At 41.6% G+C, this 26,352-nt stretch overlaps 1 protein-coding gene across 5 annotated transcripts in view; it reads right to left on the bottom strand.

Annotated features, from left to right (window-relative positions):
• Nucleotides 1-26,352, bottom strand: part of PIP5K1B (phosphatidylinositol-4-phosphate 5-kinase type 1 beta) — a 294,224-nt gene that overhangs the window by 81,308 nt on the left and 186,564 nt on the right. For all 5 annotated transcript variants that reach the window (XM_057305569.1, XM_048218352.2, XM_057305570.1 and 2 more), the window contains 4 exons: nt 9,061-9,272; nt 7,656-7,739; nt 7,487-7,535; nt 4,779-4,863 (listed from right to left, as the gene is read on the bottom strand). In XM_057305569.1, coding sequence (XP_057161552.1) covers nt 4,779-4,863; nt 7,487-7,535; nt 7,656-7,739; nt 9,061-9,272 — 430 coding nt within the window. The remainder of the gene's footprint in view (nt 1-4,778; nt 4,864-7,486; nt 7,536-7,655; nt 7,740-9,060; nt 9,273-26,352) is intronic.

Below are 26,352 nucleotides of genomic sequence, written 5' to 3'. Positions count from 1 at the left end.
TTGGGCATTGGAAAAAATGAAGAACGATGCCACTTTTCTCACGAACTTATTTGTTTTAGAAAATATTACTTTTCATAATTGTTTTTCACGTGAAAACTTTTTTTTTTTACCGTTTTGTTGAACATGGCTTGTTTTACCATGCCATGTTTAATTATTACTTTGTGAGAATTAACGAATACTTGAAATTTTCCTCAATTTTAAATTCTGATATGGTACATATTGCTGGATATAGTCCACGTGTGTGAAAGTCTCTTGAGATCCTCAATCATCAGAAAGAGTATAAAGTGGCCCTGGGACCAAAAGGTTTGAGCACCACATAGGTCTTGGGTCAACGCAGATTCTCTAAACTGGGAAACAGCTGGGATCAGAAGAAAGTTGGCAGCAGCAAGGAAACGTGGAGCAGGCGAACACTCAGAGAACTGTGCGTACGTGTGGTTCACAGGGGAGAAAAGGCCAAGAGCTATGAAAAGAAACAGCTCTTTGTTCATTACCCGCGTCACATACAACGAGGAGCAGGGAGGACCGAAAACCAAACCCCCGCCAGGACCACAAAGCACCTAAATGCTGAATCTTCCTTAAAGGAATGATCTAAGACTCATTCATGGGATAAGAATTGAATCTTGTAAAAACTGAAGCCTCAGGGATTTCTTCTTATTGAATAACCTCAAAGGATCGTTTGGGGGTGCGGGTCACTTTCTTCTGTGCTGCAGAAACTCCTGGATTTGTTTTTGGCTAAACAATGTCTGGCGAAAGGTATCCTGTGTCCATTTCCGGCCCTACATTCTGCCACTTACCTGCCTCTATGCTTTACTGTTTTTCAGCTCACCTAGCTGCCATTCCTAGAACCTACCATGTCCATTTCTACCCCTGGGCCTTTGCACATGCTATTCCGGTGACTTCAGAGGTCCTTCTTTCCTCTCCGCCTAATGAATGCTAGCTTATGTTTTTAGGAATTACTTTAAATATCGTCTCCCTGAAGCTCTCTTGTGGAAGAATTGGTCTTATTTCTCTCTGTGCACCTACAGCAATGTATGCAAAAACTCTATTAACAATTGCTTCATTAGATCATAAATCTGTTACATGTTCCAATCCCTGACCCAAAAATTACTGAGGGAGGAACTAATTCATTAAAAGAAAACTTCCTTTATTATTAATGGTTGGTATAGTGCTAGGGACATCATGGGTGCTCCAAGTTGGTTGAATGAATGCATTATTGTTCTAAAAATCTTACAGCAGCTGATTTTTAACAAATTAATGTACTATTATATTCCCTTCAGGAAGCTAAGTTTTAGTGCGTTAGATACATTATCTGGGTAGGGAATTTCAGTGAGGTTTCCACATTATGATGACTAATGTTTCTAGGAAAAATTATACGATATTGCAGACATTATTACATTGCCAGTATGACTCAATTCTGGGGTGGAATGAAAGGATGTAATAAGACTGAAAAAAGTAATTTGAAAGAGGAAACTTGAAGACTAGGTACGGTTCTCTTGGGGGTGGAGGTGAGGAGGGGAAGTTTTCACCTACAAAGAAAGTATGCCTTTAAGCATTAAGGGTTTTAATATAATCACAGTTGATAAAGCATCTTATTAATAAAGTTAATAATAAAGTTATTAAAAATAAACTTATTAATGAAGTTGATAAAGCATCTTAATAAAGCATTAAATATATATATTTAGCTTTTAAAATTAAAAAATTATTGAAGTGTAATTGACATACAATGTTATATTAGTTTCAGGTGTACAACATATTAATTAGACAATTCTACACATACTCAGTGCTCGCCACGACAGGTGTAATCACCATCTGTCACTACATAATATTATTAACTAGATTCCCTATGCTGTACTTTTCATCTCCATGACTTATTTTACATCTCAAAATTTGTGCCTCTTAATCCCCATTATGGATCTTGCCCATCCCCCCTACATACATCCCCCTGGGCAAGCAGTACTTGAGAGTCTATTTGTCCATTTGTTTTTTTAGATTCCAAATATAAGTGAAATTATATGGTATTATTTGTTTTTGTCTTATTTCACTTGGCATAATACCCTCTAGGTCCATTCGTATTGTTGCAGATGGCAAGATCCCATTTTTCATGACTAAATAATATTCCACCATATATATACACACAACACCTTTTTTATCCATTCATCCATAGATGGGCACTTGGCTGCTTCTATGTCTTCGCTATTGTAAATAATGCTGCAGTAAACACAGAGGTGCATGTACCTTTCTGAATTCGTGTTTTCATTTTCTTTGGGTAAATACCCAGGAGCGGAATTACTGGATCAGACGGTATTTCTATTTTCAGTTTTTTGAGGAACTGTTTTCCACAGTGGCTGCACCAGTTTGCATTCCCGCCAACAGCGCACGAGGGCTCCCTTTTGTCCACAGCCTCGCCAACACTTGTTATTTCTTGGCTTTTTGATACTAGCCATTCTGACTGGTGTGGGGGGTATCTCACTGTGGTTTGATTTGCATTTCCCTGATGATTAGTGACCCTGAACATCTTTTCATGTGTCTGAGGGCCATTTGTATGCCTTCTTTGGAAAAAAAAAGCCTATTCAGGCTTTCTGCCCATTTTTAAATCAGATTTTGTGTATGTGTGTGTGTGTGCTAAGTTGTGTAAGTTCTTTATATATTTTAGATATTAACCCCTTATCGGATATATCATTTGTAAGTATCTCCTTCCATTTAGTTGGTTTCCTTTGCTGTGCAAAAACCTTTTTATTTTGGTGTAGTCCCACAAGTTTATTTTTGCTTTTGTTTCCCTTACTTGAGGAGAAACATCCATAAATATTTTGCTTAGGGTGATACATAAGAGATTACTGCCTATGATTTCTTCTAGGACTTTTTGATTTCAGGTCTCACATTTAAGTTTTTAATCCACTTCGAGTTTGTGTATAGGGTAAGAAAGTGATCCAGTTTCATTCTTTTGTGTGTTGCTGTCCAGTTTTTTTTTTTCCCAACAGCATTTGTTGAAGACTGTCTTTCCCCACTGTACATTCTTGCCTTCTTTGTCATAGATTAACTGACCATGTGGTTTTGGGCTTACTTCTGGTCTCAATCCTATACTGTTGATCTATGTGTCTATTTCTGTCCTTTTTTGATTACTACATCTTGAAATCTTGGATTGTGATACTTCCAGCTTTGTTCTTCTTTTTCAAGATTGCTTTGGCTATTTAGGGTCTTTTGTGGTTTCATACAAGTTTAAGGATTATCTGTTCTAGTACTGTGAAAAATATTGTTGGTATTTTGAAAGGTATGGCATTAAATCTGTAGATTGTTTTGGGTAGTATTAACATTTTAACAACACTGGTTCTTCCAATCTGTGCACATGGAATATCTTACCATTTATTTGTGTCATCTTCAATTTTCTCACCGATGTTTTATAGTTTTCAGAGTACAGGTATTTCACCTCCTTGGTTAAGTTTATGCCGAGATATTTTATTATATTTGGTATAAGTGTAAATGGGATGGTTTTCTTAATTTATCTTTCTGCTACTTCATTATTACTATCTTGAGATGCAATGGATTTCTGTATATTAATTTTGTATTCTGTGACTTTAATGAATTCATCAATCAGTTCTAGTAGTTTTTTGCTGGAGTCTTTGAGGTTTTCTACATACATAGTATTATATCATCTGCAAATAGTGAAAATTTGACTTCTTCTTTGCCAATCTGAATGCTTTTTATTTCTTTTTCTTCTCTGATTGCTGTGGCTAGAACTTCCAGCACCACATTGAGAATGGACATCCTTGTCTTGTTCCTGATCTTAGAGGAAAAGCTCTCAGTCTTTCACCATTGTGTATAATGTTAGCTGTGGGTTTTTCATGTATGGACTTTATTGTGTTGCGGTATGTTCCCTCTAAACCTACTTTGTGGAAAGTTTTTTATCATGAATGAATGTTGTACTTTGTCCATTGTTTTTTTGGCATCTATTGAAATGATCGTATGGTTTTTATCCTTTTACTTGTTAGTGTGACGTATCACATTTTTATACATCCCATTAGAATCTATTGTGCATTTAGGTATGCAAATCAATAACTTTAACTATAACTATATATATGAATAAGTCTGTCTATAAGAACTAAATGGACCTTTTTAAAGAAGATTTTATTTATTTATTTGAGGGATGCCTGGGTCACTCAGTTAAGCGGCTGCTTTCAGCTCAGGTCATGATCCTGGGGCCCTGGGATCGAGTCCCACATCGGGCTTCTTGCTTAGCAGGGAGCCTGCTTCTCCCTCTGCCTGCTGCATAAAAAAAAAAAATCTTTAAAAAAAAAGGATATTTAAGATAGAGCATGCACATGAGTGAGGGGGGAGCAGAGAGGGAAGGAAAAGGAGAGGGAGAGAATCCCAAGCAGACTCTGTGCTGGATGCGGAGCCTGTCATGGGGCTCGACTTCGATCCTGAGATCATGACCTGAGCTGAAATCAAGAGTCGGATGCTCAATCGACTGAGCCCCCTACATGGACCTTTAATATGATTTTTATTGTACATGTTATTCCATTAGATTGTACCATAATACATTTAACCAATATAAGGTTGGACATTTAGGCAGTTTCTAATTTTTTCCACCACCAAACAGGACTCTAATAATTATGGCATCAGTAAATACCTAATGGAATATTTAACCAAAAATACTAAGTCATCACAGCTTTTGGAGATAAATAGTCCAAACCCTTCTAATAAAGATCTTGCTAAGCTGCACACAGTCATGTCAGTGAGTGAGTGCTAAAAGTAGAAAAAAAAATTCTTAAGAATCTTACCTTGAATTTTCTTGAAAACTCTGGAATTCATAAACTTCAGAAATCTGTCAGCATAAAAGCTTGGTCGATGAACTGAAACGGTATCCTGAAAATACAAATCAGGTGTCACAGGTTTACCTCTCAGATCATTTCAAGCTAGAAAAAAGATCTATGCAATTGGTTCTCTGTTAGCCAGTGTCCTGAACCAGAGGGTGGGGATGGTGGCAGCCAGAAAAGAGCGATGCCCTGTGACCCGTGGTGCCCAGGAGTGAGGCTGGGGAAGCAGACTTAATACATTATGAGCAAAGATTCTAGCTATTCATGATGAAAGACAGTATGAAGAGGGGCACGGGAGAGCTAGCCAAAGGACACTGCTTTATAAAGCAAAACAGCTAATTCTCATGCCACTCTGTGCCATGTGGGGCTCTTACATTCTTTTTTTTTTTTTTTTTTTTTTTTACATACAGGCAACCAGTGTTTCAAGTGTCATGTAAAATGAAGAGTAATGCTTTTGGTCAGGGACAAAAATTGGGGATATAAACAACCAAAACAACCCTACTGTAAGAGTGACATCTAGGTTAAAAAAAAAATAGCGTAGTTTTGTCTTGTAATAATCAGGTGCACGGACACTGGGAAGATTCCTCGGGGACAAGGATGACTGATGACCTCCGTTAAGCTGAATTAGCTACTAACGAGATAGAATTGAACTGAATTGAATTGTTAACTCAATTCTCTCGTGCTTGGCAGGAGTCTTCAGGACCGAAGGCGCATTTTATTACAAACCCAGGAAAGGAGATGGATTTAGAAGCTAATTCTACCTGTTTATTCAGTAAGCATATATTTTCTATCCAAGATATACATTTCTAGAAACAGTATATGTTCCGTTTTCATTTTAAGTTTGTGGATTCTAACAAAAAAGTTCTGAAAATTTAAGTTTGGATGGTATCAAGTGTCTGCTCTGGGTTTGGAAGAGAAAACCCACGTTGGATCAGAGGTCTGGAGACCTGGTTCTGATGTTAGCTCTAACTTTAATAAGCCGTGTGATCCAGGAAGAAGGCAGTGTCTTGGTGCCTCCGTTTATGTTTTTTTTTTTTTTAAATCTGTGAAATAGGGTGTTACAGGAGGCATAAGGTAATACTGTAATCAGCATGCTATGAAGGGCACAGTATAAAGAAAGCCTCTTTAATGAAGGCATATCAGTCCTCTAGGCCATCAGGGATGCTGTAGGTGTGGGAATTTCCAGCTGGTGTGACAGGCAGCTCCTGTCTGAAATGGACATCTACTACAAGCACAGTAACTTAGAAATATCTTGTGGTGCAAGACGATTAAGACTCAGACCTTGCCTTCCAAGAGAAGCTGGACTGTGTTTCTCTTTGGTATGAAAAACACTGTTTAAATATGAGGCAAGTTTGCAAACAAACAAAAATGAGTCTTATTTACTGCTTACAATTCCACGGATATATGATCAGGACAGAGATGCTCTTAAAAAAAAAAAAAAAAACGCCACCCAAATAGAAGATGTGTTTTAACTAGCAGCACCTGACCAATTGAGAACTCGGTCATTCACATCAGAAGCCTTAGTCTGGTACCAGGGAATTAATGCTGTCTCGGAAAACAGAAGGGGTAGTGCGTCCATTGTCTTCCCTCTACGGTGAAGGCATTTATGCAGTCTCCACTTTTGTCAGGAAGGGAAAAAAATGAATGCACCATCTTGGCCTTTAAATAGAAGGAATTTTTGATCTGAATAATAAGCCTAATAAGCCTACACTGAATTCTTAGAAACACACTTGTGACCGTGTTGTTTACAAGTGCATTCTGACGAAGCCCATTCCTTAGCCTGTGGACAAAATGCAGTCTTCCACGGAACTGAGGAAGTGGGTGTGCTTTCCAATAAAGGAGAAGAACAGTATCTATAATTTATCTTCTTTCAAAGGAAAGCATCTGCTAACATCTTTAAAAAAAAATGTGCGAGCAAATCTTTGACCGATATTATTCTTTGGAAGTGTCACTTCGGGTTATTAACTGAGGGAGGCTGAGCCAGTAAATGTTCTGTCAGCAGCAGAGAGTTCAAATCTAACATCCAGATAGGAACGTGCATGTGTGTATGTGTGTTGAGAGAGAGCAGGGGTGTGGGGTGGGAGGGAGAGGGAGGGAGGCTGTTGCTTGATGATTGATTGTTTTCTCTTGTTACGCAATTCTGGGTCCAACAGACATCCTCATACCCGTCAGTCTCAGTCATGTATACATCCATAACAACCCGTAAGTTTTCACTGCTTACGTCTTTATTGTGTTGAACACGAAAGGGCGTTATTTTATTTAATCCTTATATCAGCCCTATGAGGGAGGTAGTAGGTGCTATTACTATGTCCCTGGTACAGATGGGAAATCAGGCCTAAGAGGCCGAATCATAAGCAATGTGTCTAGATCACATGATTAGTAAAGTGGTGGACACAGGGTTCAAATCCAGGGCCACCAAAGTCATGTTCAGACCACCCCACAGCTCGGTCTTGTGAGAAGCTTGTTTCAACTGTCCTCCTGACCTTCCCAGTGCCTATGCAAGGAGTCTCCCCCTTTTTCTCAACATCCTCTCCTCTCCTAAGTGGGTCCCTTCAGATTTCACACAGAAATAAGACATCATTTTGTTTGCTGACGCGACTTCCCAGACACACCCTGATGTCTGAGAAATCAGAAAAATACATAGTTTAACCAGGAACATGATAATCACATACCCCATCATAAACAAGAGCTTTCCAGGAATGTTCTAGCTTCTTCATTAACCTAAACATAAACAGAAAAATAAAAAAGAGAATGTAGAATCGTTCTTATTTGGTGGATTTTCAGAACCTTCTGTTGATTTACTTTTGAAATTATGAAAGGCTACTTCCCCAAATTTCTTACCTATATGATTGCAAAATGTCAATAATGCCCATAAATAAAAGTAGTTTTTCTCCCTTATGGCTTTTAGCTGGAATGCCTCCCATTCTGTTGATAGAGCAAGAGAGAAAACATATTATAATGGGAAGTTAAAAATCACTTCTAATAAATAGACTGTAAATAAAAATGGACAACTTTAAGAATTCTGGACTCACTCTCCCTTTACTTATTTATTGTTTTGCTTCGGGTAAAGTCTTCCTGGGAATCCAGAATGCTGTATTTCCCACACAGGAGAATGAAACTATAGCTGTCGACTCAGGACAGCGGATGGGAAGAATCCAAACAAAAAATTATTCCTATTTTAAAACCACGAGCACGAAGTTTTGAAGTAGTTTTGAAATACTGCCTTTTAAAAATGCCACCGTTTTACATATTTACTGTGAGATTTAAAATATCTAAAAGAACCCATTCCTAGGATGCAAAGGACCGCTATTAGCATTTGGTACACCTTTCCAGTGTAAATGTGTGTGTATATGTATTTATCAGTCCACAAAAGCAATTATTTAACACGCTTTATAACTTGAATGTTTCGTTTGCTAAGTGATATACACATTGGCTTGTATTCAGTGCTAACGTGTTTTTTAATGGCTGTGTAGTAGCTCATTGTACTGACAGAGAACACTTTGTTTAATGGATTATTGGGCATTTAGATAGATTTATAAGCAAGGACTTTTTAAAAGTTTGATATGCACGGATTTCCTTTATTAAAGTGAAATACACCTGTGATTTAGTCATTGTTGGAGACCCTAGAAGGCACTCACTGACGGCCAGCGAGAAAGATGCCTTCGTTCAGTCCCCTATACAGCTGGTAAATGCACGTGACCGTCAGCCATTTCAGTAATTCTCTTTGGCTGCGATTGTTTCTGTTAGTATGCACCGCATATATGCAAATTAATCGTGCAGTTACGAGCACATCTGGCTGAGGCAAGCGACCACATCTGCCAGGGTAGAGGATCTAGAACGAGAGAATCCTTTTATGCAGATAAGCACCCCCCAACCGTGAATGTAATTCCGATCATGCGTCTGCTTCAATACATGTTTATTCAAATTCCAAGTATATTCTCCCTGTTACGGGAGAACGCTTTGAATATGGAGCAAATGGGAGTGACAACATTTTCAGCCATTGTTCAGAAATGGAGCCATTTGAAAAAAGAAACTGCACGGGTGAAAGCATGGTAATAACTCGAGGAACAGCCACTCGTCTAGCTGCCTGGAGAGGAAGGGAAATGAAGGCTGCTTAATCCATTTTAGCACCAGGTGGGACTCCGTTCTCAAAGAGCCACCATGAAGGGAACATGATTGCGTTTAATCGCTCACTGTGGCGGGCTGCCACAACCAAGAGGGTGGGCAGGTGGGGGGCCGCGCTTACGTGTCCGGGTTCTCTGTGATGATTCCATCTCCAGATTTCCCCGGACCCTGGATGGATTCCATTGCTGTGGAATAGAGGACCTTCTGCATCCCAGACCTCTTAGCGTCAGGCACATTTTGTGAGCTGTCCTCCTCTTTCTCTTTGAGGGAATGGTCCAAGATGTGGATTCCCAGCAAAAGGCTGTAGTCCATGATTTTGAAGCTTTCCAGCACCTGAGTAAGGAAAAGAACCAGGAGGCCAGTCAACTGAAGTGGCTCGTCAGTCTCATTTATAGAGAATCAGAAAGCTCTAGATTTGCAGACCCATAGCTCCCGCGCCCCTTCCAGGGGACAGCTGACAGAGGAAAAATCAAAATAAAGACGTGAGGTTATTATTAGGTCATATTCAGTAAGGATGATCACGATGGCTCCAAGCTGATATTTTTTATGCAAATCTAAAGTAAGCACAGCTTTTCCTAATCCTCCATGAACGCTTCACTCATAACATTTATTGAACCAGGTCCGAAGTAGGTCACTCAGATTCAACTCTCACAACTCTTTGAGTTACGTACTATTATCGTCTCTATTGTACAGATGGACAAATTGAGACAGAGAGAGAGAAAGTAATTTGTTCACTATCGCACCATGTGTAAGTGGCACTGTCGGGATGTGAACCCCGGGCAGTCAACTCCAGCGGCCACACCCTTAAACACTAGAGCACAGACACCTCTAACTAATGGTCTCTATATGCTCGTACCCTCCTCAGCATGAGGACTCAGCTGGAATGTGTTTTTGTCTGGATTCTGTTCTCCAAATCTTAACCTTATGGAGTTCTGTGGTCTCCTGTGGGAAGCTGGGCTTTCAAAGTTGCCACTCGGTTCCCAGAAGTGTTTTTAAAAATTATGATCTCAACAAACAACAGGACTTCATGCTTAGTTACCCACTCAGCAAACAGTGGGGAAGGGAAGGAACTGGAAGTAGCTGGATGCAGCCAGTCAAAGGAGGGAGAGATGCTCTGACAGGAAAATGGTGGGAGATAAGGTGAAGGGAAGAGGCCAGTCAACATGGCTTCCCAGTGTAGGTGGGGCTTCAACACTCAGGACGCTTCTTCTGTGGAGGAAGAGCATTCAGGAGTGCATGAAAATAGGCCATTTTCCTTTATGATAAAGTTCTCCTAGGGGGTTGTATATGATTCTCCTTTCCAACAGATTTTTTAATGCCTGGCATTTCTCACACAAAGCTGCTCAGGAAATCAAAACAGCCCAGAAATTAAAACAAGCCTGCATGGCAGAACAGTTGTCTCTGAATCAACATGATAATCTGTCACTATACCCAGTTAGGAAATGTCTTTGAGAAGCAGAGTCTACGGATAATTCTTTTTTTTTTTAAAGATTTTATTTATTCATTCAACAGAGATAGAGACAGCCAGCGAGAGAGAGAACACAAGCAGGGGGAGTGGGAGAGGAAGAAGCAGGCTCATAGCGGAAGAGCCTGATGTGGGGCTCGATCCCATAACGCCGGGATCACGCCCTGAGCCGAAGGCAGACGCTCAACCGCTGTGCCACCCAGGCGCCCCCTATGGATAATTCTTTAACCAGAGACAGAACATCCAGAATTTCATAGGCTTTTCTCATTATCCCTCAGCCCAACTGCTTATTTATTTAAAAAAATTTTTTTAATTTAAATTCGATTTAGTTAATACATAGTGTATTATTAGTTTCAGGGGAGCCCAACTGCTTTTTGATCAGACATTTATGGTACAGGTATAGCAAACAGGGGTTGGACCGAAGGATTCCCATACCTGTGGCTGCCACTTGATGGATATCCTCTGAAAGGGGGCTTTGTGAATTATGACATAGGTGGCCTTCCAGAAACAGTTATCCCTGGGTCTCATGCATCTTTACCAACAGTGAATAAAAATGAAAGGAGTCTGCACATGAGTATCAATTTCTCAGACTATCAATTATTCATCTCTCAGTTTACTCAATTAAGTACTTCAAGAAAGGAGGTAGGCAAGAGCTGAGGGTAGAATCTTATTATTTAAGAGGTTTACGCCATGGGAGTTTCTAATCCAAGAGAGTGGCCTGATAGCAATGTGGACCCAGCTTCCGGAACCTAAGAAGACGTGGAGCCAAGACTGAAGGGAGAGGGAAGGGTGGCAGGAACGGTTCCTTACCACTGACCCAATGATTCGGCATCAGACCCACTGGCTGGTTCTCCAGGGAGGGTTACCAGCACCTTCCTTACACCTCTGTAAAGCAGCACGGAGCCGGGTAAGAAAACAAGCCAGTTTTGCATCACGGTTGCCAAGGACCCAACCTCTTAAGGAGAAACACTAACAGATGTTGGATGCTTTCTTCAGACAAAAACAAGAGTAGAAGGGCCTCAGCCTTTGTAACTGTCAGGCACACTGAAAGGCTTGGGAATAGCGCCCACTCGGACGGTGTCCTAAATCCTGCACTGGGATCACCACCTGCAGATGCTAGTTTATCAGAGCTCGTGTGTCCCTTCTCAGAGAGACTCTGGAGTAAGGACAGAAAACATAAAGAGCCCGGACTCGGCAGGTTACATCACCTCCCTAGACCTGTTTCCGCCTCTGTAGGATGCCAACAATAATATTACATACTGCAGAGGGTGCTTCTAAAAATTCAACATGGAAATGCAGATAAAGTGCCTGGAAAAGTTCTTGGTACAAGGAAAATGCTCAATTAACTGCTAGCTACCCTCATCCTAATTATAAGTCACGATGACTCCTGGCTCATACTTGTCAGAAGTCATCTTGACGTAAACACCCTTGAAGTTATACTTCTGACAACAAAAATGCACAAATAACCCACAAAAAGATATCTGCATCTTTGGCCAGCTTACCAGCGTCCTTTTGGGCCCCTTTACAAGTTCTGGGTTGAGTGTTCAACAGGAAACAGTCTGTTGGCCACACCACAGTTCTGGTCAGTGGGCCATAAAATGACTAGCTCACCATCCGTCCGTTCACGGTCCCATTTTCAACGAGCAAAAATCGTAGCCTCAAGCCCCGCACAGCCCAGACTCCCCACCGGTAAATGTCAAAAGCAAATTCGAATCGGACCCTGTGACAACGCTGTGAACGTTCCTACCAGGAATCCAGGGTGGTTTAAAGCGAGGTGTGGGAAAACAGAAAGGTCCCCCTGACAACGTCACATTTCTTTCTTTCTCCTCTGCAAAGCAGCTGCAAGTGAGTCCTGCTTGTTAAAAAGCTTTCTTTATGAAATATTTTTCCTTATATTTTCAATGCAATATTCAACCTGAACTGTCTGGTTTGTACTTACAGCCTCTCCTCCTGCCTAAGGACACGCCAAAGGGAACACGTGCGTTTTATAAGTCAGGCTGGGGTCCAATTTTAACTCCTGATGTTATCCTGAGGCTTCAGGTGGCCAAATATTTGTCCTGGCTTATTAAAAAACAACAACAACAACAAACAAGCATCAAGAGAGAATTCACTATGAAAAAGCTATACCTAAATTTTTAAAAGAGAATTGTTTTTTTCTGTGCTCTCAAACTGGACCGTCAGAGTCCCTGAAGGCTGCTGAACTGTCTTTAGGAGGCCAGGCTCCTACTCTCAGAGTGAAAAGCTCAAAAAAGATAAATTCTATTCCCCCTGTGTGGGAAATTGACCATGAGAGTTAGATTCTGGGTTAGGTAAAGTCACCATCTATTAAAAAAAAATGTTAAGGAAGAAAAAGGTAAATATACAGGCATATATTTTAAGTCAACTTCAAAAACTTCCGTAAGGAAAAATTCTGGGAACAGAGTTTAGTCACGTGCCCCAGAGATCTGCGTCAATTAGGAACAAAATAGTTGTTATTCATATCCTCCCGGTTCCTTAATTAAAGGAATCAAACATATCTGCCAAAATCTTAGCATGTGTGAGCCTTGAGAGGGTGCAACATTCTGCAGCATGACAGACACCCATCAGTCAAGTCTGTCACTCAGGCGTGAAAACATTTTTTTTCTAGAATGTTTGCCCAACCCGGCTGTTGCTGGTGGATTCTGTAGCTGTGTGTTTGCTATGCAAAATGGCATTTATTGTCAAAGCCAGATTTTTTTCCCCTTCTCTTTCAAGGACTATTTTAAGACAATAAAATACTGAAAGATAGTAAAAAAAAAAAAAGTCAATGTCAGAGCAGCTGGTCCAATATCCTGAGGACATGATCAAAACTATCTGTTCCTGAAGAAGGCATCTTCTTCAAGTTCTTATGGCCGGTGACATGTCGGGAATGCTCTTAGTCACAGAGTTTCTACAGACCTGGTGACCAACGTGGGAAATGTCCTAACTCAGAATGAGAGGCACTGCTGTCTGCTCTCCATGGCTAAAGGTCATCAAGAGGGTCTGGTCCTCCTCCTTCCCTTTCCACTTCTGTGCCCACACTCACTGCACACTGCTTTCTGTCCCACTGCTAGGAGGAGCGGGAGCAGCTGCACGGTGGCTAAGGCTCTAGGCTCCGGGGCCAAGTGGTCTGGTTTGACTTGTGGCTTCCCCATGTGTCCCCGGGCAAAGTACAGAGCTGTTCTGGGCCTTGGTGCCTCACCTGTAGAACAGAGATAACGGGAACCCTGACCTTACAGGGTTATTGTGCAGAATGAGTTAATCCACCTGAAGTTTTAGGACAGTAACTGGGACACACAGAACACCCACTAAATGTGAGCTACTATTGTCGCTGTTACTCCTCCAGCTGTAGACTCATCCCTGCTGACCACGCCTCCCTGGAGTCCCCGCTTGCCCTCAGCCCTTGCTCCCTGCCGTCCTTCCCCCGGTGAACACCTTCGTTCTCTCTTCACGTTTTCCTCTCCCTACTTTTCAGCAGTGACATTCATTTACTCTTTTTGTTGGAGGACAACACTGAGCCTCTAGTCTGTCCCAGGCACCATGGAAGTTGCTAGAACTTCAGGGGTAAGTAAAATAGACAACAATACCATCCTCAAAATTACACAAGCCTCAATTACACATAGGAATAAGGCCTGGGAGGAGAAAGTTAGGGTGCTGTGGGGATACCTCACACAAGGAGTGCCTATTTTTGACTGGGGAGTATTTCAATAGCCTGGGTAAGAGATGATACTTGAGGTTCTATACAAATTTTAGTATTATTTGTTCTAGTTTGTGACCTGAAGAGCCAAAGCCATCTCGAAAAAGAGGAACAAAGCTGGAGGTATCATAATTCCAGATTTCAAGATATACTACAACAGTATAGTAATCAAAACAGGATGGAACAGACACAAAAACAGATCAATGGAAGAGAAGAGAGAGCCGAGAAATAAACCCACACCTATATGGCCAATTCATCTGTCATAGAGGAAGCAAGAATTTACAAACGGGGGAAAAGACAGTACCTTCAATAAATGGTGTTGGGAAAACTGGACAGCTACATGTGAAAGAATGAAACTGGACTGCTTTCTCACATCATATGCAAAAATAAACTTTAAATGGATTAAAGACCTAAAGGTAAGACTGGAAACCATAAATATTCTAAAGACAGCACAGGGAGTAATCTCTGACATCAGCCATAGCAACACTTTTCTAGGTATGTCTCCTAAGGCAAGGGAAACAAAAGCAAGATTCAACTACTGGGACTACATCAAAACGAAAAGCTTTTGCAAAGTGAGGGAAACAATCAACAAAACAAAAAGGCAACCTACTGAATGGGAGAAGATGTTTGCAAATGACATATCCACTAAGGAGTTAATATCCAAAATACATGAACTTATACAATTCAATACCAAAAAACAAAATTCTAACTAAAAAATGGCCAGAGGACCTGAATAGACCATTTTGTCAAAGACGACATACACATGGCCAACAGACACATGAAAAAATGCTCAACATCACGTATCATCAGGGAAATGGTGAGTGTGGCATGATGTTTAAACTCATCTAATCACGAGGTTGTACGGCTGAAGCTAATTAAACATTAAGTGTCAACTACACTCAAATAAAAAAATTTTAGAAAAAGATGATACTTGAATGTGGATGGCAGCAGGGAAGTTCGAGGGAGAAGTGGAAAAAATGTGAGGATGTTCACCAATCTTTTAGGGGTAGATTCCAGCTATCACCTCTCTACAGACCGTTTCCCAAACCTTTTTTTAGATCAAACTCACTCCTAAGCTCCAGGCCTGTGTATTTCCAATGGGCTTCTGGACATTCGTAAACGTCTATGCAACTGTCTTGCTGTAACCCTAAACTCTTATTTTCCCCTAAAGCAGTCTGTTTCCCCCTCACTTCTCTCTTTTATTTGAAATCAGTCTGATGCGGATTTCAGACTCCCTGACTCATTTTCCTTCCGTTAAGCTGCCCAAACCTGCAGCTTCTATAATTGGAACATTCCTTCATGCTAATGCTTTGATTTCAACTTCTCTTTTTCCCACCTTCCCATCTATTCCAGATCCCCTTGCTTGACCCTGTCACGTCACACCCCTAGCTCAAAGCCTTCAGCCTCTCATTGCTCAGGTGACACTAAAGGTCTTTGTTACTGTGGCCTCAGCCAACATCTGTCTGCTACTTAACATCTGTCTAGAGACCTCTTCCAGGCTGGTCAAGCTAGAATCACTCAGTTACCCATAAATGTGTCCCAAAGGTGTTACTCATGCTGTTTCTTCTGGAAGGTCCTCACTATCTTTTCAAATCTTCCTGGTTTTTCAAGGCTTATCCCATATCTTACCTCCGTGAAAACTACGCTCCAATCTCCATAAAATGTTGAGAACACATCTCCCCTCTGAAAACTGAAGCACATTATCAGCGTCCCTCTATGGAATGAAACTTGGGTTGTATCTGTATTTTTCCTATCATACACACCAGACTGTTCTGCTCACCAAAGGCTTGTTTTGCTTTGTATTCCCTGCTGTGCACTCTGATCACAGCAGAAATGTGTATTTTTTATATTGCTTGTCCATGTGAGCCAGCAAGTGAAAACCAAACTATTTAGCAGCAAAGAACAAAGAGCCCTACATCTTCTATCTCGAATATAAGAATTTGATACTGCATTTCAAGATCATCATCTTTGTGAAAAATCTTCAGCACTGAAAGAATTTACTGGGATTATGTGCTCTGTATTATCAGAAGAATAAAGCTAATGGCATTTTCAAACCTACCCATGCCAGAGGTATTTCTAAAAACCATGTCCAGGGCAAAAATGAAGCTGTTATTTACAGAGACTTTATATTTACTGATTAGTAGGCATACAACTAAATGGCAGATATGAGGCAAGCTTATTTTGTCATAAACTAGGCTGAGTTAGAGTCTAGTAAGAATATCACTTTTTTTAGGACGTCTTTGCAAAGAGAGGGTGTCACAGGCAGGGTCACCTTCAAGGACTATTAAACCACCCAAGAGCACTTGGCATTGGCTCTAAGACGGATGCTCAGGGTCTGCTTAGCTCTCCTGCCCGCTGTCTCTCCACATTTCCAATCTGTAAGGGATGTGAAGTTAAGCTAGAATGAGATTGAGAAAGAATAACCATTGGCTGAGTCCAAAAGACCTTCCGAAAAGCAGCCACATTTAAAAATTGGCACCCAGCACCAAAAGATACTAGGAGTGGGAAAGACAACGCAACTCAAATAATGTGGACATGATACCTTTTATGCAAAATGGAGAAGGATCGGGATTCTAGGAGGAAAAGAGATGCTTTATGAATCAGATCTTAGGCAAGCAAGGTTTCGAATCACTTCCCATGTCACAGGGGTTCTTATTGAAATTAGTATATTCCATAAATATTTCCTTGAACACTTACTATGTGCTGGGCACGCTCTTGTTTAGGAACTCTTTGAACATTCTGGTTACAGAACCAGAACAGCACCATTTTACAAGCCCTAAGGAATGAACGGGTTTAGTCAGCGGTCCTCAACAGCTGCTAACATCACAGAAAGAAAGGCATTCTGACATCATGTGCTCCTGGTGGGAAGAAACAACTAAAAATAGAGTCAAACCTAAATTTGACCAAACCTGTAGATGCAACAACCAATCTACGGGGAAAACAGGGGAGAGATTCACATGTTAAAAGAAACTGTGGGGATGTCATCAGCAAAATCTGGACAATGGGATAAACCAACCAATTTCGTCAACAAATACCCTCACAGGGAACAAATTAAGTGACCAAGTTGCGGGGGGGGGGGGGGGGAAGGGGTGGTGCTTAACACGTAGACCTTATTTAGATCCTAACCCAAACCAACCCAACTGTTTCTGAAACAATTAGAAATCTGAACACTGACCAGTAAGAATTAATTAATTCTTGTAAAAATAGGATAATACAATTATAGTTGTTTTTTTTTAAAAAGGAGTCTTTAGTTTTTAGGGATTCTTCATGTTTGAGTAAAATAACGTGATGCCCAGAATGTGTTTCAAATTCTATGGCAAGGGGGCTGTGGGATGAAACAAGGCTGGCCACGCGTTGAAAATTCCCGAAGCTGGGTACAGGGTACACGGGGGCTCCTCATACTGTCCTGTCCACTTCTGTGTCTCTTTGAACTTTTCAAAAATAAAGTTTAATATACTGAGGAGCTTAAATGAAAGGCATTTATATTCTGTTTAGAGGTAACTTACTACTGTCTCTGCTGGTGGCGGCTAGAGACGGCACAGAGGAAGATGAAAATGAATGATCTGGGATCTCAGCTGAAGTGGTTAAAGTAGGACACTTGCTACGTTTGATTCTCATCTCACCGGATCGTTCACTGATGGAGGATTTGTGAAGAATAACCAAATCAACAAAATGTGGAGCTGACGGGAAGATGTGTCAAAGTCCCTGAGTAATTTTTCCAGCTGGCCTAGAGTCTAGTCCTTGAACAAAGACTAAAATGATAGGCAAAAACAGTTGTGTGAATTCAACAATACAAGATAATTCAATCCTGAGGATTTTATGCAGGTAGACATTTCTGGACACATTGGTTTAGGGTAAAATGAATCCAAGGGTCTGTCTTTCCACCCGAAGTGGGCTCCTTGGAGTATATACAGCTCCTGAATTACTCGTATGTACAAGTCAGTTAAAGCTGAATTCTGCCTTTTAAATTAATTTCCTCGATAAAGCTCAGAGTGTTCCTTGCTAATATAATAAAATGAAAAAAATAGGCTGTGACAAGCCATACAATTTTGGCTGGTAAAGCAGACAGAAATAAATATTCAATTCTTAGCCTGGTTATAGCAGTAATGTGCTTTTCACTGTGTCTAATGCACTGATTTAGAATTCGGGGCTGTGCCAGATTAACCCACACCACTGCTTTCTGTGCTCACTTGAAAAGTCCGCAGTAATCAAGTATACCTGAGGCATTAGAAATAGCCATCTACTATTCTGAAAGATTATATATGACTATACATATATAATCATATACATATACCAACTTTTATTTGGGTGAGTTTTGGGTTTTTTCTTTATACTTTGTTTCTACAAATAAAGATGTCTTAAATTATCTTGTAAACACATTTAAAAGTAATGTATTGATCAGAAGGGGGAATGAACCATGAGAGACTCTGGGAAACAAACTGAGGGATTCAGAGGGGAGGGGGGTGGGGGAATGGGATAGGCTGGTGATGGGTAGTAAGGAGGGCACGTATTGCATGGTGCACTGGGTGTTATACGCAACTAATGAATCATCGAGCCTTACATCGAAAACCAGGGATATACTGTATGATGACTAACATAATAAAAAATCATTATTAAAAAAAAAAAGTAATGTATTGAAACTGCCAAGTTCTTCTGATTTTTCTGGGAGCTGGCGAGCTGCTTGGTGAGACTTGCAGGCCATGCTTAGCATGTTTCCACATTCACTCCAAAGAATGAGGGGAAATTTCTGGAGCCTCATCCTCAGCCATTAGTCTTCCCCCTCTCTGGGTAAAGAGAACAATGTACCCCTTTCTCCCTCTCTGCTCACTCTAATGGACAAAAAGAGAAAGAAAAATGGAAGGAGTGTCTGTCTGCCATAAATAAGCACTTGACGGTTTGGATTTAACCATAGACTGTAAGCTGCTTAAAGGTAAGGACCATACTTTATTCTTTTCTTTTCTTTTCTTTTTTTTTTTTTTTTTTTGGTTGTACCTTCCACAGACTTCTCGCAGAGCCTTACGCAGAGCAAGAATTCGAAACTATCTGCTGAATGACATATAATTAATTTGGTAGGAAGACGAGGCAGGATTTGTCGAATAAGAATCCTGTGACAGTCTGAAGCCAGAGAAATGAGCCAACCTATGTTCTGAGATGATGAAAGGTTCCACAGGGCAGGAAGAGTCTCAGGTCTGGGAGAGTGACCACTGGCCGTCAGAAACATGGCTTAAAATAGCAAGTGAATCCTTACAGGGTGAGTCTTGAGAAGTGATAGAAAACCCTGGAAGCGATAGAAATTCTTTGGAGTCTTGAGGTACTCAAATTTATTTTGAAAATAATAATTTGTACACGGTCAAAATTAAAGATGGTATAAGAGGGTGGCTCAAAGCTACATTCCCACGGAGCATGAGAGTGACGTTCGAGAGAGAAATAGGATATAATAAGTTTAGGAGCCTGAGGCAATATTCTTGTCTCCGTGCATCAACAAGTGATGGAAACCCTAACATCTCCAACGGTGTTCACCCCAAAAGATGGAGTGATCAAAGAGGGCCAGTTTACACCAGCCCTGAGAGAGAGTTCAGCTTTGAATAAGAATATTTAAGTGGAGAAGTGACCAAACTAGGAGAGACGGAAATATTATTAATGTGTAAACTGACGTTGGAGGACGTGGATTCCAGTGAGTAAGCATAGTGGAAAATTAGGAAACTCTATTTTCCCCGCACATGTGAGTGTAGACAAGGCAATCGGCAACCCGGAATCACTGCCTTTGCTCTTCCTTGAAAATCAGGTTGTTGCTATTTTTTCCCCTAAAATTGCTAATAATCTAGAAAGAAGTTGGGTTGCTCTTCCAGAAAGAGGACAACCCGAGGATGTCTAATTCTGCCTCCTGAGGACGCACGTCATTGTCTGAAGGCAGTTTAGCAGGTGCTGGCGAACTCAGCCAGCGTGGTGCTGGCATCTAGCACACTGTGTTTTTGGAACAGCTGGAGCTGGCTGAACGCGAACAAAGGGGCAAAGTTTACGAATGGGGTCTTCATATGGAGAAACGAAGGGAGGAAGTGAACAAGACGTGGACTCCAGGCAGGCTCACGTTCAGGTCGGACAGGATGTTTACATAAGCATCAGGTTTTAACTTCCCCGCATCCCTAACAGCTACGGACAACGGACACGTCCAGTGGACAACTTACCCCTTTTTTGTAGAAAAGTGCAGAGATGTGTCTTTTTTTTTTTTTTAAGATTTTATTTATTTGTAAGAGAGATGGAGAGAGAGTGTGAGCACAAGTGGGGGGAGCGGCAGGCAGAGGGAGAAGCAGGCTCACGGCTGAGCAGGGAGCCCAATGTGGGGCTCATTCCCAGGACTCTGGGATCATGACCTGAGCTGAAGGCAGATGCTTAACTGACTTAGCCACCCAGGCACCCCCAGATGTGTCCTTTTTAAACAAAAAGTTTAAATTTAATACATGAATTCATTAATAACAGATGGTCCTCAGCCATCTCACTCATGGGGGAGGCAGAAACTCCCCCGTGGAGATTTGCTGTCTCACCGTGCAGAAGTGTGGAATCTCCAGGGAGAGAAAGCGAGGACAAAGAGTTATACTTGCCTGATCAAAGCACCCCATTTAAAAATGTCTTTGAAGGAAGAACACTGGTGACATCAAAGGAACATTCACTTGCAGGGGAAGGGACCTGATAAAAAGTGTTGACTGATACTGACAGGGATGAAGAGCTATTTCCAGGAGCCAAAGCCTCTCAGAAGCCAGTATGTGCTGATCTTTTGGGAAGAACTAGAACTAGTACGTGGCCCAAGGAGTACCTTGCCTTTCACAAGGCACTCACCCAGGCCCCTTTCCTGCAGCAGCATGGGTACTCAGCACTGGATGTCAAATGAATAAAACAAAGCCCCGTTCCAATCAAACCGATTTTCCCCCTGAGAAGTGTTTCCAGTTGCCAGAGTTGAAAGCTTCTGGGTGGAAGACAAGATCATGCTTGACAGGTGCAAAGCAAAGCTGGGTAACATGCCACGAGATCGTTCTGAACCATTTCCTCAACTTGGTAACATTTTCCCAGACCTGGGAAACTCTCAAACACTCCTTTGATTTCTGCAACTCGCCATCACCAGCTTCCAGAAGCTTCTCCTAAGCTATGGAGCCTCAACTCCATTTTATAAGCTAGTAGGGTTTGCTGCCCTTTGGTCTCCTTTGGTTTGGGTGTTGATAATCCGGCTCTATTTCACAAGGTCATCCATGTGACTGACTGACGCCGGCATCCACAACCGGATCCACACTGGCCAACCTCAAAGCCTTTCCAGACCCATCTTCAAAGGCAGAGTTGCCACCGTCATGCCCGCCTGAGGTCACTTCCCCTTCCTGCTACAGCTCCCCTCTCTGGTTTCCCAGGACTCCCAGCGGGGAGGAGGATATAGTCCGTGGGGACGTTTCCTTCCTTCTCCTGCCTCCCTTCGGATATTCTGTCAGTCGTTCCATTTGGAAACGTACACAGATCTTACCTCTAGATTTCTGGTCAACTACGAAATCAAAGACAGGTTGGTTCTTTTCACACCAAAGCAGAAAACCCTAATACATCAGACATAGCATCATTCTATTTCATAAGCCCAAGGACTTCAACTTCCAGTAAGTTCAATTATTGTATATTTCTATTTCTGTGTAGTAAGTTACTTCAAATGAAAGCTGGTTAGACATGGAACCACCACCAACACACCTCAGGGTATACTGGAGTTGTCTAATTTTAGGTGATCTTTTAGGAGGAAAAGGAAGAGTTTACTTAGGGCCAAGGAACATATTTTCAGCCTCCCTCTGCCATTATTTCTGTAGAAATTTTTGTGAAGTGAGGGTTAAAACAAATACTGGCTTGATAATCCTGTCATTTCTGCGGCGGATGAGAATTCTCAAAAGCTGCTCACACAGGAGCCAACGGCACATCTAGGGCCCGATCTCCCTCTCCGCAACAGGCGAAAAACAATCAACTGCACTGTGCCCAACACATCTCTCAGAAAGAAGTTTTGCTTTTAAGTTGATAGGATTTCACGCACACGCAGGTTGGTCACCGTTGGTAAGTGTTCATGAGCTCGTTTACACTTTCCATTAAACTTTTAAAATTACGTGTGTGGGTTACTAATTTTATTTTGTGCTCCTCGGTCACTTGGCACTGTTTTCCTCTCTCCTGCCTTTGGTGAAGAAGGTTGCAAGATTTCATGAACTCCTTGCCCTGTCCAGATCGGGTTCTCTACTTTGATAGAGTCCCCTCTACATCTCCTTCTCCACCAGCACCTTGTCAGAGCGGGAAAACCAGTCACGGGATGCTTCCCGCTCATCCTGTTGAATCCCTGTTGGCACCTAATGTTTTCATTCCAGGAGATGCTCCCTTTTTGCATCTACAGACTCCTTTCTGGGAGCACACTGGTAGGGGAGCCTAAGTTTATAGTCAGAGACACCTGGGTGTAAATCGTGAGCTCTGCGACCTGGGAGGGGTCACCTGCCCCGAGTCTCCACTTCTTCATCTTGGAAAGGAAATCATGCCACTCACGTTGCAGGGCCGTTGTGAGGATCGATGAGAGTCCGCCTATGGTGTCAAGCGCGGCTCTGGCTCAGAGCAGGTCCACAATAAATGTCAACGGAACCAACTTGCAGACCCAGTGAGCCTTGGAAATGTGCCTTTGTAGGAAATCATGTGTTAAGTATTGTATTGTGTACATCTACTTTATGATTATATATTAGGATGTGTTCTAAACGCTAAGCTACTGTGGTATCCAGAGGTTCTATCCAAGATGGAACTCTGCCTGCCTCCACCCAAACCAGGAAAAGCTGGTTTTGCAAAGTACTGAGAACTACTTGTCTGGTGCAAATTGAGGTATACCCTAGTTGGTAGAAGGTCAAGAACAACAACACAGAAGAGTAATCTGACTTCTGTAAGCTCCCTCAAACTCTCCTGTGCTGCCCATCTTGCCTCTTCCCTTAGTACCAGCGAAGCCGCCTGCCGTCACCCACTGGCACCACGGCCGAACTGCAGCCGCCAGCAAAAGCCTGGACAAACAGCAGCCCCCTTCCAGGACTGATGAACAGCTGTGTTGTAGGCTTCAACGGGGCCACCCGCACCACTTAACCAAACTGTTACCTCTAGGGTTTCCCCAAAAGACTAACATTGAGCCAACTGCCCTTCTTTCAAGTAACTTAAGGGGTAGGAAAATGAAGTCCTGAAGTTCCTATTCTCCTGGGGAAGCAGATTTTAGTCGGCAAGCATTAAACACATACCCAAGTAATTGCAAAATAATTTAGAAACACCAATGGCTATTACATAGACTTAAATGGCATTCAAAGTCTCCTAGAGAGGCTTATTACTAGAAACACGCGTGGCAAAGTCCTGTACCTTTGGCCTCTCCTTCTCAGGAACCTCTATCAAGTGCATTAAGTCCCACAGACACATGGTCAGCCATTCAACTTAACCCTAAGTTTTTCTGTTTCGTTTGTCACCAATATCCTATATTCCCTCCAAATCCCTCCCTACTGGATATATCTTTTGCTTTGCTGAAATATCTACTCAAGAAATTTTTAAACAAGAGACTTAAATACATATCTGTTAGAACAGCTAAAACAAAAAATACCAAGCACAGCAAATGCCAGTGAGGATGAAAAGAAACGAGATCACACACACTGCTGGTGGGACTGCGAAACGGTGCAGCCACTCCGAGAAAGAGCACGGCCGCTCCTCACGACACGGAACGGGCGCTTCCCATGCGAGACAGCGAATGCGCTAGGCATTTCTACCAGAGAAATGCATTATGCTCCTGTAAAAACCTGCATGCAAATGTTCACAGCAGTTTTATAGGTACCAGTCCAACACTAGAGAAAAGCCACGTTCTCCAGCAGCGGAATGGTTCAACGCTGGCATACGCACACCAGGAAGTATCACGCAGCAATAAAAAGGGGCAAGTCGGATATGCACAGTAACTTGGATGGATCGCAAGCTCATTCTGCAGAGTGAAAAAAGCCAATCTCAGAACAAAGCCTGTAGGACTTCATTTATGTGGCATTCTTGATATGACAAAAAAACAGACTGGCAGTTCCAAGGGTTTGGGGAGGGGCTGGGAGGGAGGCAGGTGGCTCTGGTTATGTACAAAAGGGTAGCATGAGGAATGTTTGTGAAGGAATTGGTCCATACTTGACTGTGGCAGTAAAGTCAATCTACATATGCACAGAATTGCACAAAACCACCTACACATATGCCCACGCAGATACACAAGCGTGTGCTCTGGTAAAATCTGAAAAAGGTCAGTGGACAGCACCAATGTCAATTTCCTGATTCTGATATGACACTAAGGGCACACAAGATGTTACCACGGGGGAAACTAGGTGGACAGTATAAACCATCTCTCTGGATTATTTTTTCCAACTACGTGTGAACGTATAATGATTTTTGTAAAAGAGGATTCGTAAGTAGAAAACTTTTTCAAGTCCTTGAGAATGTGATAATGTCTTCATTCTCACAAGGAAATCCAGCTTGGCCAGGCAAAGACATCTATGTCCAAAATTATTTTCTCTCAGACTAGAGCGTGGAAGGCACCGTTCTACTCTTTCCCAGGGAGCTTTATGATTCTTTCCAGCTCAGACAGTCTTTGATTCTAGGAGTTGGTTGTATTTATCTGTTCACCAATTCTGACTTTGCTGTGTCTATTGCAACGGTATCAAAATAATAACAGCATACAGAGCGCAACTCATAATCCGAAACAATGGAGCCCACCAAATATATCATGGGATTAGAGTGTGTGTAAGGCATAATTTGAAAGACAGTGAGTTTACCTATGCCTTTTTGAGGCAAGAAATCTTTCCTTTTTTTTTTTTTTTTAAGATTTATTTATTTCTTAGAGAGAGAGGGTGTGCATGAGTGGGGGGAGAGGCAGAGGGCGGGGAGAGAGAGAATACTAAGCGGACTCCTCGCTGAGTGTGGAGCCCTAGGTGGGGCTCGATCCTACGACCTGGAGAGCAATATGTGAGCCAAAACCAAGAATCGGAGGTTTAACAAACTGAGCCACCCAGGTGCCCGGGCAAGTGATCTTCCAAGATATGGTATAGAGATGTGGAATCGGCGATATTCCTGCACTTAATAGAAACGAGATCTGAAGTGTTTTTTTCCTCTTTAATGGTAGCTGGGAATGATAACTTATATGCAACCAATATAAAAAATAAAGAAAAAACTGCTAAACTAAGTGTAAGAAATTAATGCCGAACAAAATTATAGCTGAGAGGTAAGCACTAGCCAGAGTGCTAAATTAAGTAGTATAGAAAATCATCTACTTGGTGACCCATGCTAGCAAGCCGAGAGCTGAGAAGATTGTGATGTACACATTTAGAGCTTGCCATACATAGTTAGAAAGAAAGATCCCACTCTGCACATCAAAAAGGCTCAGTAGTCTTAAGACTGGTTTCATTAAATTCTGAGAACCTATTAATATTTATGGTGACAGACATTTGTATGAAAGAAGAAAATTCGTTCCACACTATTTAAAGATTAATAACTTTGGTGCTCAACAAAAAATGATAATAAATGTAAAATGAGTCATTTGGGTCATTAATTACCAGGACTGTGCCTGGTAGGACTCCCACTTGAAGGAATAGAAATATTTGGATTATAAACACACGTTCTCACTAATGTACTTTGCATTGATGTCATTTCCCCCAGAGTTATCAATAAACATGGTAGGAGGTAATAATTTATCAAATGAATTAAGTGATAGGGGACTCTTTAAATTTTCCATAGATAAATGATGTCAGAGAAGAAATAGAGTAAATTAAAAATGAAATTAAAAATAGTTCCTACTTATTCTTCCAAAATTAACACATAAATTTCAATTTGAAAGAGTTTTTTTACATAATGTTGTACTATGTACTGAGTACATACAACAAGCCAGGGAGCGCGCTCGGCCGGGAAGGATCGGGAACGAGGTTTGGCCTTTGAGACATTGACAGACTAGCTAGGGAGACAATACATACACCTAGAGACGTCACGGGTCAGTATTCAACAGAGTCAAGTCGAATGACTTCTGCAGCACTGCTTCTAAGGGAAAACGACTGAAAGATAAATACACTTTCGTTGCACAAATGGCTTAATACAGGGACAATCGGTACTGTTTTTCAAAATGATCCCAAATGATTAAAAATGGAGCTCATCTGCTTTATTACGTTTTCAGTGCCCACCTGGCAGGCACAGCAGGGAAAGCGAGGACTTCCTCCAAAACAGACAGA

The sequence above is a fragment of the Ursus arctos genome, unplaced genomic scaffold, assembly GCF_023065955.2.
Source record: "Ursus arctos isolate Adak ecotype North America unplaced genomic scaffold, UrsArc2.0 scaffold_33, whole genome shotgun sequence".
Classification (NCBI taxonomy): Eukaryota; Metazoa; Chordata; class Mammalia; order Carnivora; family Ursidae; genus Ursus; species Ursus arctos.
Note: the sequence above shows the minus strand (reverse complement) of the source record. Positions and strands in the feature narration are given on the sequence as shown.